General features: G+C 49.2%; 1 protein-coding gene across 8 annotated transcripts in view; it reads right to left on the bottom strand.

Annotated features, from left to right (window-relative positions):
- Window positions 1-4,975: 4,975 nt before the first annotated feature.
- Window positions 4,976-14,880, bottom strand: part of ITSN2 (intersectin 2) — a 126,517-nt gene continuing 116,612 nt past the window's right edge. For all 8 annotated transcript variants that reach the window (XM_061433150.1, XM_061433158.1, XM_061433149.1 and 5 more), the window contains 8 exons: window positions 13,334-13,432; window positions 11,513-11,680; window positions 10,900-11,115; window positions 10,196-10,317; window positions 9,470-9,552; window positions 6,928-7,011; window positions 6,354-6,527; window positions 4,976-5,889 (listed from right to left, as the gene is read on the bottom strand). In XM_061433150.1, coding sequence (XP_061289134.1) covers window positions 5,732-5,889; window positions 6,354-6,527; window positions 6,928-7,011; window positions 9,470-9,552; window positions 10,196-10,317; window positions 10,900-11,115; window positions 11,513-11,680; window positions 13,334-13,432 — 1,104 coding nt within the window. In that variant the 3' untranslated portion in view covers window positions 4,976-5,731. The remainder of the gene's footprint in view (window positions 5,890-6,353; window positions 6,528-6,927; window positions 7,012-9,469; window positions 9,553-10,195; window positions 10,318-10,899; window positions 11,116-11,512; window positions 11,681-13,333; window positions 13,433-14,880) is intronic.

Raw genomic sequence — 14,880 nt, 5'->3', positions numbered from 1 at the left:
GGAAACCTAGTTCCAGTGCCCTGGTTTGACTTTCCCCCATCCCCAGGGAGGGGGTTTGTTCAGAACAGGGTTAACTACCCAGTTTCCAGGACAGCACCAGGCCTGGGAGGGAAAATCTGCCAAAGATATGCTGGGAGGATGGAGGAATCAGTCCCTGCTACCTGATGTTGACCAAAGCTCCCAGGGGAGAAGGTAGCCCGAGACCGACAGCTCCCTCTGAAGGACTGTTTCCTCTGGAAGAACTGCTCCACTGCTGGCCAGTGACTTTAAAACAGGAATTTTGTGGGGCTTGAAGGGGCTGAATTTTTTTTATTTTCTCTTAAGTTGTTGCAGTAGGAGCATTGGCCTTTGCAAATTTTCTACAGCAAAAGAAAAAAAAAAAGCATCCCTGTCGTGTCTGTCATGTTCTCTTGGTGTTTCCTTTTTATCCCCCATCCTGAGTTTTGCTGGAATGAACAACACTACTTTGTTTCTGCTTTCCTGTGATTTGAAAGTTTTGTGTTCTATTTCTGGTTTCATGTTTTTGTTTTTTTTTTTTTACAAATTTTAACAAATATTTTTATTTAAACATCAATAATTATATAACTCCTCATCCCCTAGCAAGGCAAAGCCTTTATATTGCTTTATTTCCTCATCTCCCCTCTCTGGCTCCTCAGCCTTTATAGACGGTCACATTTCTTTAGTTGATCTTCTGCCTTTGAGTCTGTCTCTTCTGATGGACCCTCCACCTCACAGCCAGAGGAATCTCTTCAAAGTGATCAACCTCCCGAACTAAAAACCCTTTAGTAGATTCCCATAACCATTCCAATAACGTCCAGCCCAACTAGCACATAAGGTGCTCTCTGGGCCGTGCTACCTTTTCTGGCTTTGTCTAAAAAAATCCCCTCTCTCTAAAGAAAAGAAATATGACAAAGCACAGAAATATGTGGATCAAGTCAGCACTTGGGGGATTATCGCTTGGCTGTTCCTCTGCTCCCCTTCCTGCCTCCTCTCTCTGCAGCAAGCTCCCTGAGGGCAGGGGTTGCTAATGTATCTTGGTGTTCCCAGCACTCAGCTGGAAGATAGCAGATGAGGAGTCAGTACTTGTGGGATGAATGAATGGAGGAGTGGAGGTGAAGGTGATTTCCATAGAGAGGCCTTGGCTTCCCGGGCAGGGATGGAGACAGCCCTGGGAAACCTTCTGAGAGGATGCACCTGTGGGTGCCTCAAATTGCTGTTCAATAAAGTAATAAAAGGACTTAAGAGTGAGGTAACTTTGTTAGAGACAGTTTGATCAAAAAAAGTCCTTCTCAATTTGAAAAAAAAGGGAAGGGGGCCTGGGTATGTTAGAAAGCACCCATCTCTCATGGAAGCCACAGTCAGTGTCTCCATCTGTTCAGGCTGCGGTAACAGGAGCTGACACTGGGTGGCTTATAAATGACAGAAATATATTTCTCTTGGTGGAGGCAGGGAAATTCAAGATCAAGGTGCTGGCAGATTCAGAGTCTGGTGAGGACTGGCTTCCTGATTCAGACACTGAGTCTTCTCACTGGTGGAAAGGGTGACGGCACTCTCAGGCCTGTTTCACAAGGTCATTAATCCCATTCAGGAGGGCTCTGCCCTCATGACCTAATCACCTCCCAAAGGCCCCACCTCCTAATACCATCACTTTGCTGGTGGGGTTTCAACATATGAATTATGAGGGGACACAGTCAGACCTTGGCAGTCAGAAAGATAGCCAGGCTGCTTAAGGTACCACAAGGTCACTCCTTGCCTCTCTGGGACTTGATGGATGATGGATGTGGGGCATCTATCATAGCTTCTCTTTGTGAACCTGCTTCGTTTCTCTTTCTCTGCTTTTTTGTGCATGTCCTGGAAAATGGATGCCCTGGTTCTGCCTTTCTGGTTTGAGCCCTCTGAGGCTGCCTGAAGGTCCTCTGTCCCAATTACAACTCTAGGGACTGAGGCTCTGGGTCGCAGGCCTCAGCTACAGCCGTAGAAGGTCACATGACTCACCGCCTAAGGATGGAGCCTGCAGGGGTGTGGGTAGGGGCAGACTGATCGACAGCCACCAAGTGATGTTTTCTCAGTCTCTCATTTTCATGAAGTGAGTGCTGAGTTCACTAAATTTTCAGGCAATTATTGAATGGTACAATTCTATTTATACTGAGTTGAAATCATTTTCTTCTACTATTCTTTATAGTCCTGAAAAGCTTGTCTGTGCAGAAGAGAAATTTCCACCTTATAAGGTGAAAATGACTAGTGACGTAAATCAAACTGTTTTTGAAAGGCGGTTTTATTCCTCGAAGATCAGCCAGGAGAGTAAAAGGCATGAGAAGAAGGGCCTGGTGAGCAGAGATTGCGGGGGTGGTACAGGGCAGGGATGGTACAGCTGTGTAACACCTGCCAGAGAGCACTGACAGACCCCTCCATCTCAGACTCCAAGGGCAGAGCAGGCAGTGGCCAAAGAAGGGGCTGAAAAAGAGGCGGCAGAGGAAGTGGTGGGGTCTCCTCGAGCTCAGTTCTGTTGCAGAGACGGGCTTCCTTCCACAAGACAGCCTTGGGCGAAGACACTCAGAAAAGAGGCAGGTTGTGGGGCCCTGGACCCCACTGTCGGGGGACAGGTTGTGCCCTTCATAAGGGGAGAGACCACCTGCTCAGAGAGGATCCGCCCGCTAAGGCTTCCTCAGCTCTTTTTTCCTGAGTTTTTGCTCTCCCATTTTCCTACCATTTACTACTTATTACATCCAAACTAGACCAGATTTTTTTTCTCCATAGTTTAGTCACAGTAGGTGGGAATCTTTTGAAATGAAATTTATACTTAAAAAATTAGGGCAAAATGATAGATAAGATATATAAAAAGCATAGACAGGCAGGGGAGTTTCATGTGCAGATTTCCTGCCCAGAGCTCACAGCCCTAGGGCACAGCTGACAGCTCAGCCTATCCCCCCGAAACTGCCTGGAAGATGTCAGCTGGGATGGGCCGGGAAGTTCCTTCCTGTCCTTCCCCACCCCTCACCCAACTCTTCTCTTCTCCCACAGGCTTTAGGAACCGGACAGCACAGACCCCGCTCCTGGGCGGCAGGAGAAGGCCAGCAGAGGCGCAGGTCACAGCCCGTGGACAGAAGAGTGATGACCGCAGAGGTCCTGGGGCAGCACCTGGCCGCCCTGCAGCTGGGAGACAGGTGAGGCGGAGCCGCGCCCGGGCCATTTGTAATAAATGGTTTCCAGTATCTGTACAGCAGTTAAAATGTTGTCAACATTTTTTCTCTCCAGAAGTGGAATATTGCAAGGAATATCCAACTAATAACAGTTACAGTTTATCAAGCTCTGGTTGTGAATCAGGAACTGTGTACTTTGCATGCATTTAAAAGTTTTCCCAGCAAGGCAGTACCGGTTACGTGAAGTTCAGAGGTTCAGTAACTCACTCAAGGTCAGCTGCAGTTTAAAGGTGGCAGTGTTCTCTAGCCCAAGTCTAGTCCCTCAGGTGCCAAGGCACACACTCATTCCCCAGGGCACACGCTCTCCTTGCAGCCACCCAGACTGTGTGATGTCAGTCAGGCTGCTCAGAACCTGGGTCCCCTTTCAGAAGGCGCGGCTATCCCGCTTGTCTGCAGGGTACCGTAATCCCGAAAAAGCACAGGAGGGGCTTGCTGGGCACTCCTCCAGTGTGTGCCCAGTCCTCCCCCGGAAGTGTAGGTAATCTCAGGGTGCACCCTCCCTTCCTCGCCTTTCAGAAAATCAGGCTCCTTTTTATCAGGTGAGAATGTGATTTCTTAAGGAGCAGAGCTGTGTTTCTTGGTCAACAGGGGCGAATGGAGTTGCTGGAAGTACTGACATTAACTGCTCTTCTGTAATGTCATAGTCGTCTGACTCACCTCCTGCAGGCTCCTGTGTCCTAAATCTGACAAGAACATGGCACCAGCTGCAGTTCATCACAGTGGTAAAGTCCCATAGTCCCAGCTATAGAATTATCCTGTAGCTGTGGTCACAGCTTTTACACCTGCCTGACCCATCAGTGGCAGCCTTAAGATTTGAAAGTCGGCTGGATATCAACCCACACCTGCCTTCTGATCCAACACGGCTCGACTCCCAGAACCCTGTAAAGATCAGCAGTTTGCTCTGCTGTGTGGCTGAGCCTGGCCAGCCCAGCTTTCCCTGCAGTAAGCAACATACTCAGTTGTCTGGGTTCAGGTACTGAGTGTCTCTTCCTTTGACACTGGGGCATATTTCTTTTAGCCAGTCAGTGCCCAGGGTCAATACTGGAATGATGGGTTTTCTTTCAGTTGAATATTCTGAATTATGTTGTCCAGTTTTTCTTTGTCCGTGATCATGTTTAGGCAGAAAACAGAGGGTGTGATGGACGCATATCTGAATCCTTTCTTTCTTCCAGCTTCCAGAGAAGACCTGCTCCTTGAGAAATCAGGCAGGGCTCCTGCAGCCCCGCATGACTCCTTCCAAAAGGCAGCTCTTTTCCCGGCTGTAGTCAGTAACCCAGGGATTTAATGTATAAGGCCTTCTTTGTTATCAATGTTCAGGACAGATTTTATGCTTCAGAATCCAGAAGCCAAGTAAATGGCTGTGGATGTGGCTCCAACAGGACGGGGAGCAGGGGGAGAGAATGGTGCTTTGGAGCTGGACAGGCCGAGGGGCCTGCTGATGATCCTTAATACTTGTGCGTTCCCTTCACGGCTGAGTTCCCCCTGAGGTTTCTACTCAGCAAGGCAAGCAGAGGAGATTAAAAGGGGACCATGTAGCTCCCAGAGACTCAGCCGTCAAAGAAACCAAACCCTAGAAACAGTAGGTATGTTGACCAGAGTCACATAGCAAGTCAGTGGCACTCAAGATGAGGCTCTGGGGCTCCTGCCCGCTCCCTCTGCACATTCTGTCCTGGGTGTGTCTCACTGTTGCAGAAAGGAAATTTGGTTTCGTTACAAGCAGTCCCTGAAATCACCTTTTAAAAAGGCCTTTCACATAGACAGTAAATCAGTCAGGCTTTGAAGCTACATTCGTAAACTTATATTTTTATTCTCTTTCTGTACATATTGGCAATGATAAAGCTTAAAGATGCATGTCCTATGACAACGCAAAACAAGGGATTTACATAAATAATTTATACTTCAGAAAGTTAAAGTTGAAAAATATTTTCCGCGTCATTAAGAGTTCACAGTATTTAAAGTAGATCAAGCTTTCTCCCTTAGATTTCAAACTATATTGTCTCAGCAGAGAATGATAACGTCTAGTCAGGAATAAAATGCTCAAGTTTCTGTTCCAGTCAGTGCACGAGTGGACACTGTTTACACAGCAGGCTGTTCCCAAGCTGAGGCTGCAGCGCTTCTTTCCAGTCCTTCTCCTCCTGAGTGGCTGTGACCCAGCAGGGGCCACAGGGTGTGGAATGGTTACAGCGTCACCCAAACCACCCACAGTGGACACATTCAACCAAGTGATAACGTCTGGTGGTCTGATGCCTCATTTCCACATAATACTTTGTATCGCCCTGAAAATGGAAACCCTGGCATCCAAACACAGCCGAACACGTTAACACTAATACAAGGCACTGTGCTATGGGGTTTGGTTTATTTCTAGGAAAGATCGTGTTTGCATAGATTGCGAGCGATTTAGTGTGCAATAAAACAGAGGCCCCAGCGCGCATGGCCTTGTGATGGATGAAGCCGCATGACGCTCCTCCCGCTCAGGGGCAGCACCGGTTGTCTTCTCCGGCCCCAGCCCAGTGGGCAGATCCCTGAGGCCCCTATAGGAGAGTTTTCTGCTCAAAAAGCTGCAGGTCAAAGCGGACCCAGACCTCCCCGGTGGGGACCTCGTGCAGCAGGAGTCGGCGGGTTGTAGGGCCTTTGCTTTCTTGTTCTGTTCGAATTTTTGCCACTGGAACTTCAGTGCGACCCAGGAAATCTGGTGAACAGACATGAGTGTCAAAAGTCTTCTTTAAAAAACTGTTAAAAAAACTATCCTGGAGGGAGTGTCTGAAGCAGGATTTATAAAATGTTCGCATCCAAAACAAGTAACTCCTTTTGGTTAATGGCTGTTGGAGACTGAGTGGATGGATACGTGCAGAACAAGGGGTCTGTGTGAAGGAAGCTGCCTGTGGTGACCCCAAGCCTCGCTGGTCAGGGAGTGTCTCACCCGTTCAGCAGGTGCTACGAGCACAGCGTTTCCATCAGGTAAGCAGGGGTGACGGGGTGGGAGACTTGACACATACCTGAGGCCGCCCACCCCTTGCCCCCGAGAAGGGGCCCCACCTGTGGCCACTGAGAGCTCTTGAGGGCCATAGGCTGTATCACTGCCCTTAGGCATTCCAGACCCCAGATCCTAGTGTGTGGGGGGACCTTCATACCCCTTCCTGAGTTATACTTTACCGTCTGGTGAAAACTGATCTCTGTCGAACATGGTAAGACACAGCACGTCCTGATAGAGGTCCTTAATGAAGAACTGGCAGTTAAAATTCCATTTGGGATTTAGTGTGTCCTGGAGGGTTCTGGTGGTGTAGCTCTGGGAGCCCATGCTGATTTCACAGTACGGATTGCTCTTTCCTGAATGAAAAAAAATAAAACGTGGCATGTGATGGAGGGGCCTTCCTGGAGCAGAGCGGATATGGTGTTTCTCTATAGACCATGGCCTGTGGGCTCCGTTCCCAATGCTGAGAGCATCCTAAACCTGGGGAGGAACCAACTGTGAGGGCTTGAGCAGGGCCACTCCCCAAGAGCAGGTGTCATTGCAGCCTGCTTCCTGCTTTCTCCACTCAGAAGCACCGAGGAAGGAGGCATCAGTACCCTCTGGGAAAATAGAGGAAGAATAATTTTGGCCCAATAACCATTTTAGTGGCACTGGAAATACCGACTTTTAAAAAGTGTCCCATTATTCAGTGTACAGAAGAGTCATAAGCAAAGAGCAGGGTTGTTACCACGTCTGTTGAATGAAAGAAGCATTTACCATTTGGTTTACAGGCTTTCAGTTCTGTAGCTTCAATGACATGCACCATCAGACGCCCGATGCCTGAAGACTTCTGAGAGCGAGCTACAAAAGAGGAAGACGAGTGACGTTAATTTCTTCTCTGAGAACACAGACAGTGTAGCTATGGCGCTAAGCTGTAAATACAGTCTATCTTTCTAACCAGCCCCAGCAGTCCCCAGCCATGCCTGCCACCTAAGCAGCACCGGGCAGACCAGCATGGGGCTGCTCTGTGCCTCCGCCCAGGCTGGGTCATCTGCTGGGGCACCCGGCAGCCATCTCTGCCTGTGGGCAGCCTGTGCACTCTTAAACACACAGGTCCAGTCTCACCGTGTATCATAGGCTGCCCGATTTGCAATTCTGGGTCAGTCCATCCCCTCTTCCAGGGGCAATGGTGGAGTGCAGGTTTTTAAAATTCATCCTTGTGTAAACCCCTCAACTGCCTGGCAAGTAGTGATATTCATAACATCATATTATATTCATTCAGCACTCAGAAGCAGCTACCATTTATTGGATACTTACTTTGTGTTGGGCATTTAAATAAGTTATATTATTTAAACTGCAATGTTTACTCTACAGGATAGCTCTTTATAACTGCCATTGTCATATATGAGCAAATGGCGTCTTAGAAATGACTATAACATGTTTATGTCACAGAGTCTCTAAATGGCAAGGTCAAAACTTAAAATGTCAGGCACCAAAGTCTACTTTCTTAGCCATTCCCCATAATTCCAATTACATATAAACACTTTAACTTATAACTTTTACTTAAGACCTTATTCTATTTAAGGAGGTACTCAAAAACGCTTTTAATATGGGGAGAAATGAGTTAGTGAACTCAGATCTTCTTGGTAAATGTAAAGATAGTTAAGCTGGGTTTGCTTGTAGGGGTTTAAAAACTAACAAGAAAGCTGCTTGGTGAGCTCCTGACTTTTCAAAACTCAGGGCAAGTAGAACTTTCTCTGTGAGAAGCAGCTCATCCTCCATGTGTGCCCTCAGCTCAGGAGGCCCTTGCATTCAGTCTCCTTGAAGGCAGGGCTGGGCTGTATTCATTTGCAGGCCTGGTTAAGCCTAGCACAGGGCCTGGCACAGAGTAAGTAATCAATAAATGTCTAAGAATTGAACACATGGAGAGTGCATAAATGTACATACAGATATTGCTGTGAAGCAAAACTAATAAAGAAAAACTTTGATTTATCTTTGACCAATTAAGAGATCATTATATGCTTTCTGAAAAGCTTCAATCATTGATTTTTCAATAGCAAGACTTTAAAGTACCATTAAAATAGGATTCAGTTAGCAAAAGCCAATTTACACATACCTTTCAGGAGTATGTAACAAAATAAGGGAAACCTGAATGAAAAAACATAAAGAGCTGCAACTCCAGCAGCCAGGAACACAAGTGGGAGGACTGGTCAGGGAAGGGCCTCATGCCACAGCCTGGTGGGAGACTGGGGGTCTTACCAGGGCTCTGCCACCATGAAAGGGCAGGATCAGACAGAGAACCATAGACAGGACCACAGAGAGAACATGTGGGACTTGGCAGCTGACTAGAGAGGCCTGGGGAAAGGGGGTGTCAGGGGGCACATTTCCAGCACATGGCCGAGGACAAGAGCTGTGCCCTGAGAGTCTCTGGAGGAGCTACTTCCGGCGGTGGGGGGGTGGGGGGAGGGGAGTGGGGGGGGTGGGGGTGAATTCATCCCATGGGAGGGGTGCAGCAGGCGTGTCCGGAGAGCATGGGCTGGAGAGACAGCAGGCCAGCTGCAACCGCTGAAAGCACCACAGAGACATGGTGACATGAGCTGGGGAGGCCCAGAGCCAGGGCAGACTCACGGGGCGCAGTGGGAGGAAGCAGGGCTAGGAGGGAGAGCAGGAAAGAAGACTGGGTGCTGGGAGAGCCTCAGGGGTGTCATGGGGGCCTGGGGAGGGAGGGTCCTCAATTTCCTGCTGTTAGGGGGTGGTCACTGGTGTCACATGAGCAAGTTTTCTGCACAGGGTGAGGGGACAGCAAGTGAGGGAGAGGGGGAGACTCAAGGTCCATGACCGGGTGTTGGGACAGGGAGGATGGGTGGGTCCCCAGGGGGGGCCAGGGTACAGGCTGGGCCAGGGAGGAGGAGCAGGGTGCAGAGGAGCTGATGGGAATCTTCACAGAGGTGAAGTCTGATGGAGTAAAAGGGACCAACAGGAGGTGGGGCCGGTTAAGTGAAGGTCAGACCCTTCTGCCTGCAAACAGAAGTGAAGAGTAAATATGCAGGCAGGAGGGGCAGAGACTCTGTATGCCACAGGGGCATCCCGGGGCTTGTGCTGGACGACCCCCATCTGTGCAGTAGGCAGTGGAGGGGCTCAGGAGGCCCCCTGGAGTTTTGAAATGGCTGTGGAGGACGTAGTGGGCAGCAAGTCTGGTCTTTCAGGCTGTCCCTGTTTAGCCCCTCTCTGCAGCCTGGACTCTGAAGTTGGGACCCCACCCAGTCCCCAGGGCACCCTGGTGTGGCAAACTACAGCCCTCCAGGGCACCACCGACTACCTTGATAGGCCTTCTCCCGCTTCTTCTTTTCGGTGTCGATGTACTGCTCAGACGCGGCCTTGATCTTCTGGACCCAGGCCGTCCTGGAGGAGAAGCAGAGTGCAGCCATCACACACCTCCTTTAGGGTCACTCACCCAGAGCTCCTCACTCGGCTTTGAGAGCTTCCTAATCCTAGACCTAGCGTGAATGCAACTGAAGGGCTCGTTTGCTTATTGAGGATCAAGCTGAGAATTTCTAGACAGTTCTTGGTGGCACCAGGCACTTGTCAGCTGCTGGGCGCACAGAGATGGAAGATGCAGTGACAGCTGAGCACAGTAAATGACGGGCTCTGGTCACGCAGAGGGGGACCTGCACCAGAGGACAGCGGGCATGGCTGGCCGGGCAGGGAGGGAGGAGGCTCCCAGCAGAGGGCAGCGGGCGAGGGCAGGCGTCCCGGCCAGTGCAGGGATGGGACAGGGGGCCTCAGCAGGCGAGGGAGCACAGGCTGCCCCTGAGGGGTCGCGGCAGGAAGTGAGGTGTTGGTCTCCCCCTTCAGAAGACCCAGGACAGACCAGAAGCAGGGTGTTCGCGGTCACCGGGCCGTCTAAAGCCAGGCCTGCCAGTGCGATTGGCAGAGGCGGGGATGAGTAGGGTGGGAGCACAGACTGGAGGTGGGTTATGGTGGAGGGAGAGGTCAGGCTTTCTCCTGGGCCTCAAGGCAGGTCACACATGTAGTCGAGACTGACCTCTCGTTAATGTTGTCTGTTCGGAGGGTGTAGACCCGGTCAATGTGAGAGATGTGGAAGACAGGCTCGTCGCTGGAAGGGTCTGTGGGCAGTTTTACCAAGGCTTCATTCAGGAAAATGGGCTGAAAGAATAAGGGCCAAAACACAGGCTGTGAAATGGGTCGGAACCCTCCACCCACCTATGTCCAGAGCCTTGTCTGTCCCGAAGAGTCTTGCTGAGCAGTGGAGAGGGCTCTAGCTGCCAGAGTCTTTTACTCAGGAGAAAAGAAACTGCTTCCTCTTTCATGAAAGTAAATATCTGGGGTATATCAGCTGTTACTGAAGTGGGGACAGGAGCACCAAGTGTCCATGACTGCTCACGTGACAGGGTCTCTCCACAGGCCCTGACATTCAGCCCTTTGCGTCAGCCTTGGTTTCACAGAGAGACCTGATGCTGAATGCGGACGGAGGTGGGACTGCCCGTTGTGTTTGCCGGGGAAGGAGCTGGAATCCACAGCTGGGATCTACGGAGCTGTCAGAGGGCAGTGAAGGCCCAGCCACTCGGCTTCCTCCCTGGGAAGTGACTGACAATGGAGGTGTGAGCCATCTGGAGGCAGGTGAAGAGTCCCCTGAGGATGGCAAGGGCCCAGGCCAGGAAAGAAGTAGGCCCTGAAGAGAGAGGAAGCACCTCATTATGTGCCTGATGCTACTGCCAGGACACTTACCGTCTTATACATCTTGAACTGAGCATTGGACTTTGAGCTGAAAAGCTTCTCGGAGGCCGAGGAGACTGCGAACTGCTTGACCATGTAGGTGAGAAGCAGGAAGTCGTTGAAGAGGAACCCGTGTAGCTCCTTGTTGCTCTTGGTCTTGTACAGCTTTCCGCTGTGCAGGAGCTTCCGGGGCCCCAGGCAGTTGGTGAGGGAGTTGAAAACAAGTTGCTTAAAGAGAGAAGAAGGTGTCACTTTGCAAGTCCCAGCACCCCTGGCAAGGTCCTAGGCCTGAGGGAGGGGTGGCAGACCTCTCCAGTGGGAATGTAGCTGTAATCTTTTACTTTCACACAGAAGCTCCTTACGTTTATTTCTCTTCAGAGTTCAGACCGGCACAGTGAAAAAGATTACTTAGAAACCCACAGAACACTGACCCAGCTGAATTCAAAGAACGCAAAACATAAATCTCTCTATGAGAAAGGACAATGACAACCCAAGAAGGGGGCAGGATGCTGAGTCTGTATGGGCTGAGCTGAGGCGTAGACTGTCTACACTAGGAGAAGGCATGAACCTGGATCCCCACCCACAGCTTGCCGGGCGGCACCCAGCTCAGGCCTGCAGCCCTCACCTCCGCAAGCCCATCGCACTGCACATGCGTCTGGATCCACTCTAGTCGGTCTGAATTTTCCTTCTCTCGAACTCCTTCATTCACTTGAGAGCAGAGCTCCTCTGCCCGCTCAAGGGCCAGCTTCAGAGAGGAGTGGTCTACATGATTCTCTGGGGTGTTCTCCAGAATCTGGAAGAGAGGGGCTGTTTCATGTGGGATGTCTTATGGCTTCCACCTGCCCCACCAGCCCAGGTGCTGGGTGCTGGGAATACAACAGTGAGCAAGACAGTCGTTCACCCTTGAGAGGCTCAGGGGCCCGTGAGCTCTTGGGGAGATAGGTGACTCAGGGACAAGAGGGTGGGCCAAGTGCTATATGGACCAAGTGCCCTGCACTGTGGGTCTCTGTTGGCTCTCTGGCTGAGTCTGGGGGTGGGGGGTGGCGGTGTAAGGGTGCCTCCCAGTAATCCAGGTGAACCCTCCAGTATAAACTGGCTGCACCTTTGATAAGTGTGTTAATTTGCTGCAACCATTCATTATATTTCTGGGGTCACTGATCTTTCTGAAAAATCTGCTGAAAGCAGTGAATCCCCTGTCACAGAATAAAACAATAAAACCATGATGTCAGCATGTAGGAAAATGCACTCATCTCATTCTGAAGTGACTGTACACTTCTCTGAAGGTAAAAGGATAGAGAATGCATCTTTGTGTGGTTGCTTGGAAATGGGTGGGCCTACCAGTAGACCACTGTTGTCTGGTTTTCTGGGTTCACGGTCCCTCATTCACAGTCCCAAAATGTGAAAAACTCTGAAAGCCGAATGCTTTTTTCATTACTCATTTGGTGGCAAAACCTGACTTAAACTGAAGAGATGTACTAATTAAGTCTATGCCTAGTGATTATTCATTAACTTCACTTCAGACTCTTAACATGTTAGTTATCAGTGCTGCCCAGGCTTTGCTGGGGTATTATGTAATGCACAGCGTTTGAATTATATTCTGTATTCTGAAAAACATCTGGCCCCAAATATTTCAGGTAAGGGATTAACTGTGGATTACTGTGTATTAATGGGTCCGTCTGGTATCAGAACTGTGACATTAGTTCTGTATTAGTTTTGATGTGGCTAATTAGTTCTGATAGGGTCTAACATGGCTTATAGATTGGTGGTCAAGACATAATCAATAAAAGCAACAGTCTTATGGTATTTCTACTGTGTTTCTTTGTAAGATGACTGAAATTACCTCAATGATTACTTGTGGAATAATCCTTTGAAGGTCTGCCTTCTCCTTAGATGGTTTATTGGCTCAAGGGGCTCACATGGTGTCAAAAAGGTGAATGGAATTTTAGTGGGACTGTGTGATCAGCAAGCTGAGGTGGTGACCTCAGCAAGGGGATGTATCTAGGACACTGAGCTGGAGACTCCTGGGATGTCCAGGTTAGGCATTTAGTTGGTAGATGACTGCAGATCTCAGGGGGAAGACTGGACCCCAAGGTTGTGGGACTAACAGGGGACTCTGTCTGGGCTCAAGATGGGCTCCACAGCTGGGGACCTAGAGGGTGTTGTTCTGTCTAGACAACATACATGCATAACCTTGAGAGGCCAGAGGCTTCCTGGCAAGGGGGAGGACAGGCAGCCCAAATGACCCTGGATATGTCTTTTATTTGCCCACGTCCAGGATTTATCCCTGCAGACAACATGTGTGTGTGTCTGTGGGCACACACACACACACACTTGGTGCCTGGTGCATCAGACATGGAGTCAGACCATGTGGCAGGTGGCTGGCATGCTTGGAGGCTCCCTGACCATCAGCCTTGAAGGACCCTGCTTCTCCCCACTGGACACTCACGCTTCTGATGAGGAGTGGGTAGCGGGTGATCCTCTGCATGGGCTTCAGCAGGAAGCTGGAAAGGGGCATCCCTTTACACCGAGGGTCAGATGCCAACTTCTGCAAAATAATTGAGAGGCTCGTGAGGAAATCAGAGCCTAAGAAAAACGAGGGAACACTGGAACTACTCCTCACTTTGACATCTTTCAGATTTTGAATTTCTTTTAAAAACTCAGGATCCAAAATGATACCCATCAATTTAACAGTAGGAATATCCCACCTTGTGAGCCAGACCCCATGAATACTTTCAGTTCTTTCTTAAGGTGGTTTTGACAGGCTGTGCGAGCCTTCCCTCCATTACTGAGAGAGACCATGCTCTCTCAGCTGTCTTCCAAGTCCACTGACCTTCTCAGTCTTCCTCACTCCTTTTTTCTTTCCCCCCAGTGTCCCACTGAGTCCCACAGTGTAACCCAGACCATCAATGGAGCCGAATTATTCTCCTTTTCATCTGATGTTCCAAAGGCACCTCAATACCTCAGCATACCTCAAAATGAAGTCCTCGTCTTCTGTCATAAAAGCATCGTCTTCTACCTCTATTCCTATCGGAGTTGGTAGCATCATTCTGCACCCACCCGCCTCCTTCCCACACACCTAGGAGTCACCACTGATGCCAATCTGTCTTCTAAGCAGCTCTTGGTCTCCCCCACCTCTCGCTGTGCATCACTGGGCTTCATCAATGACAATACCATTTACTGAGCACCTGGCTGAGTCAGGCTGACACTGTCCTGCTGCTTTTTCTTCACTTGGCTAATTCACACTCATCTCTGAAGACTCAGATTAGCCTCCTCCACTCCAGGGTCTCCCCTCCCTTCCCATGACCCTTTACAAGCCCCTATGGCTTTCTTTATCATCACGCCATATCTGGACTGAGTAACACAGGTAGAGGTACCATGTTTGAGTGTCTCTATGACCTCCCATTCAGACTGTAAACTTCAGGAGGCCAAGGACCATATTTATTTGATTCTACACCTTGGAGTAGTACAGGACCTAACAGAGTAGCTAGTACTCTAGGACGATCACTTTTAACAACTGAAAAGTAACACATTTACTATAATTTACCTAATTATTCCCCACTTTAAAAATTGCCCCCTCCTTCTGTTTTTGGATATTCTATGTTTCTAAGATAAACATCTTCAAGCTATATATTTCGATATCTTCTGAGTGTTTTTAAAAACCAGCATTTTAGAATGCAGCTTGTTAGATCTACTTTTAATGTAATCAACACCATGCCTTTTATTTAAAGACTAAACACTTTTTATTTTTGCTATTGTTACAATCGTGGTGATACTGATGTCCTATTTATACTGCTACTTTTATAACTATTTGAAAAAAAAATTAAATCTTTTACTATGATTTGGACAGCAAAGAGATCCAACCAGTCCATCCTAAAGGAAATCAGTCCTGAATATTCATTGGAAGGACTGATGCTGAAGCTGAAACTCCAATACTCTGGCTACCTGATTTGAAGAAATGACTCATTTGAAAAGACCCTGATGCTAGGAAAGACT

Source organism: Bos javanicus, chromosome 11 (assembly GCF_032452875.1).
Source record: "Bos javanicus breed banteng chromosome 11, ARS-OSU_banteng_1.0, whole genome shotgun sequence".
Lineage (NCBI taxonomy): Eukaryota > Metazoa > Chordata > Mammalia > Artiodactyla > Bovidae > Bos > Bos javanicus.
Note: the sequence above shows the minus strand (reverse complement) of the source record. Positions and strands in the feature narration are given on the sequence as shown.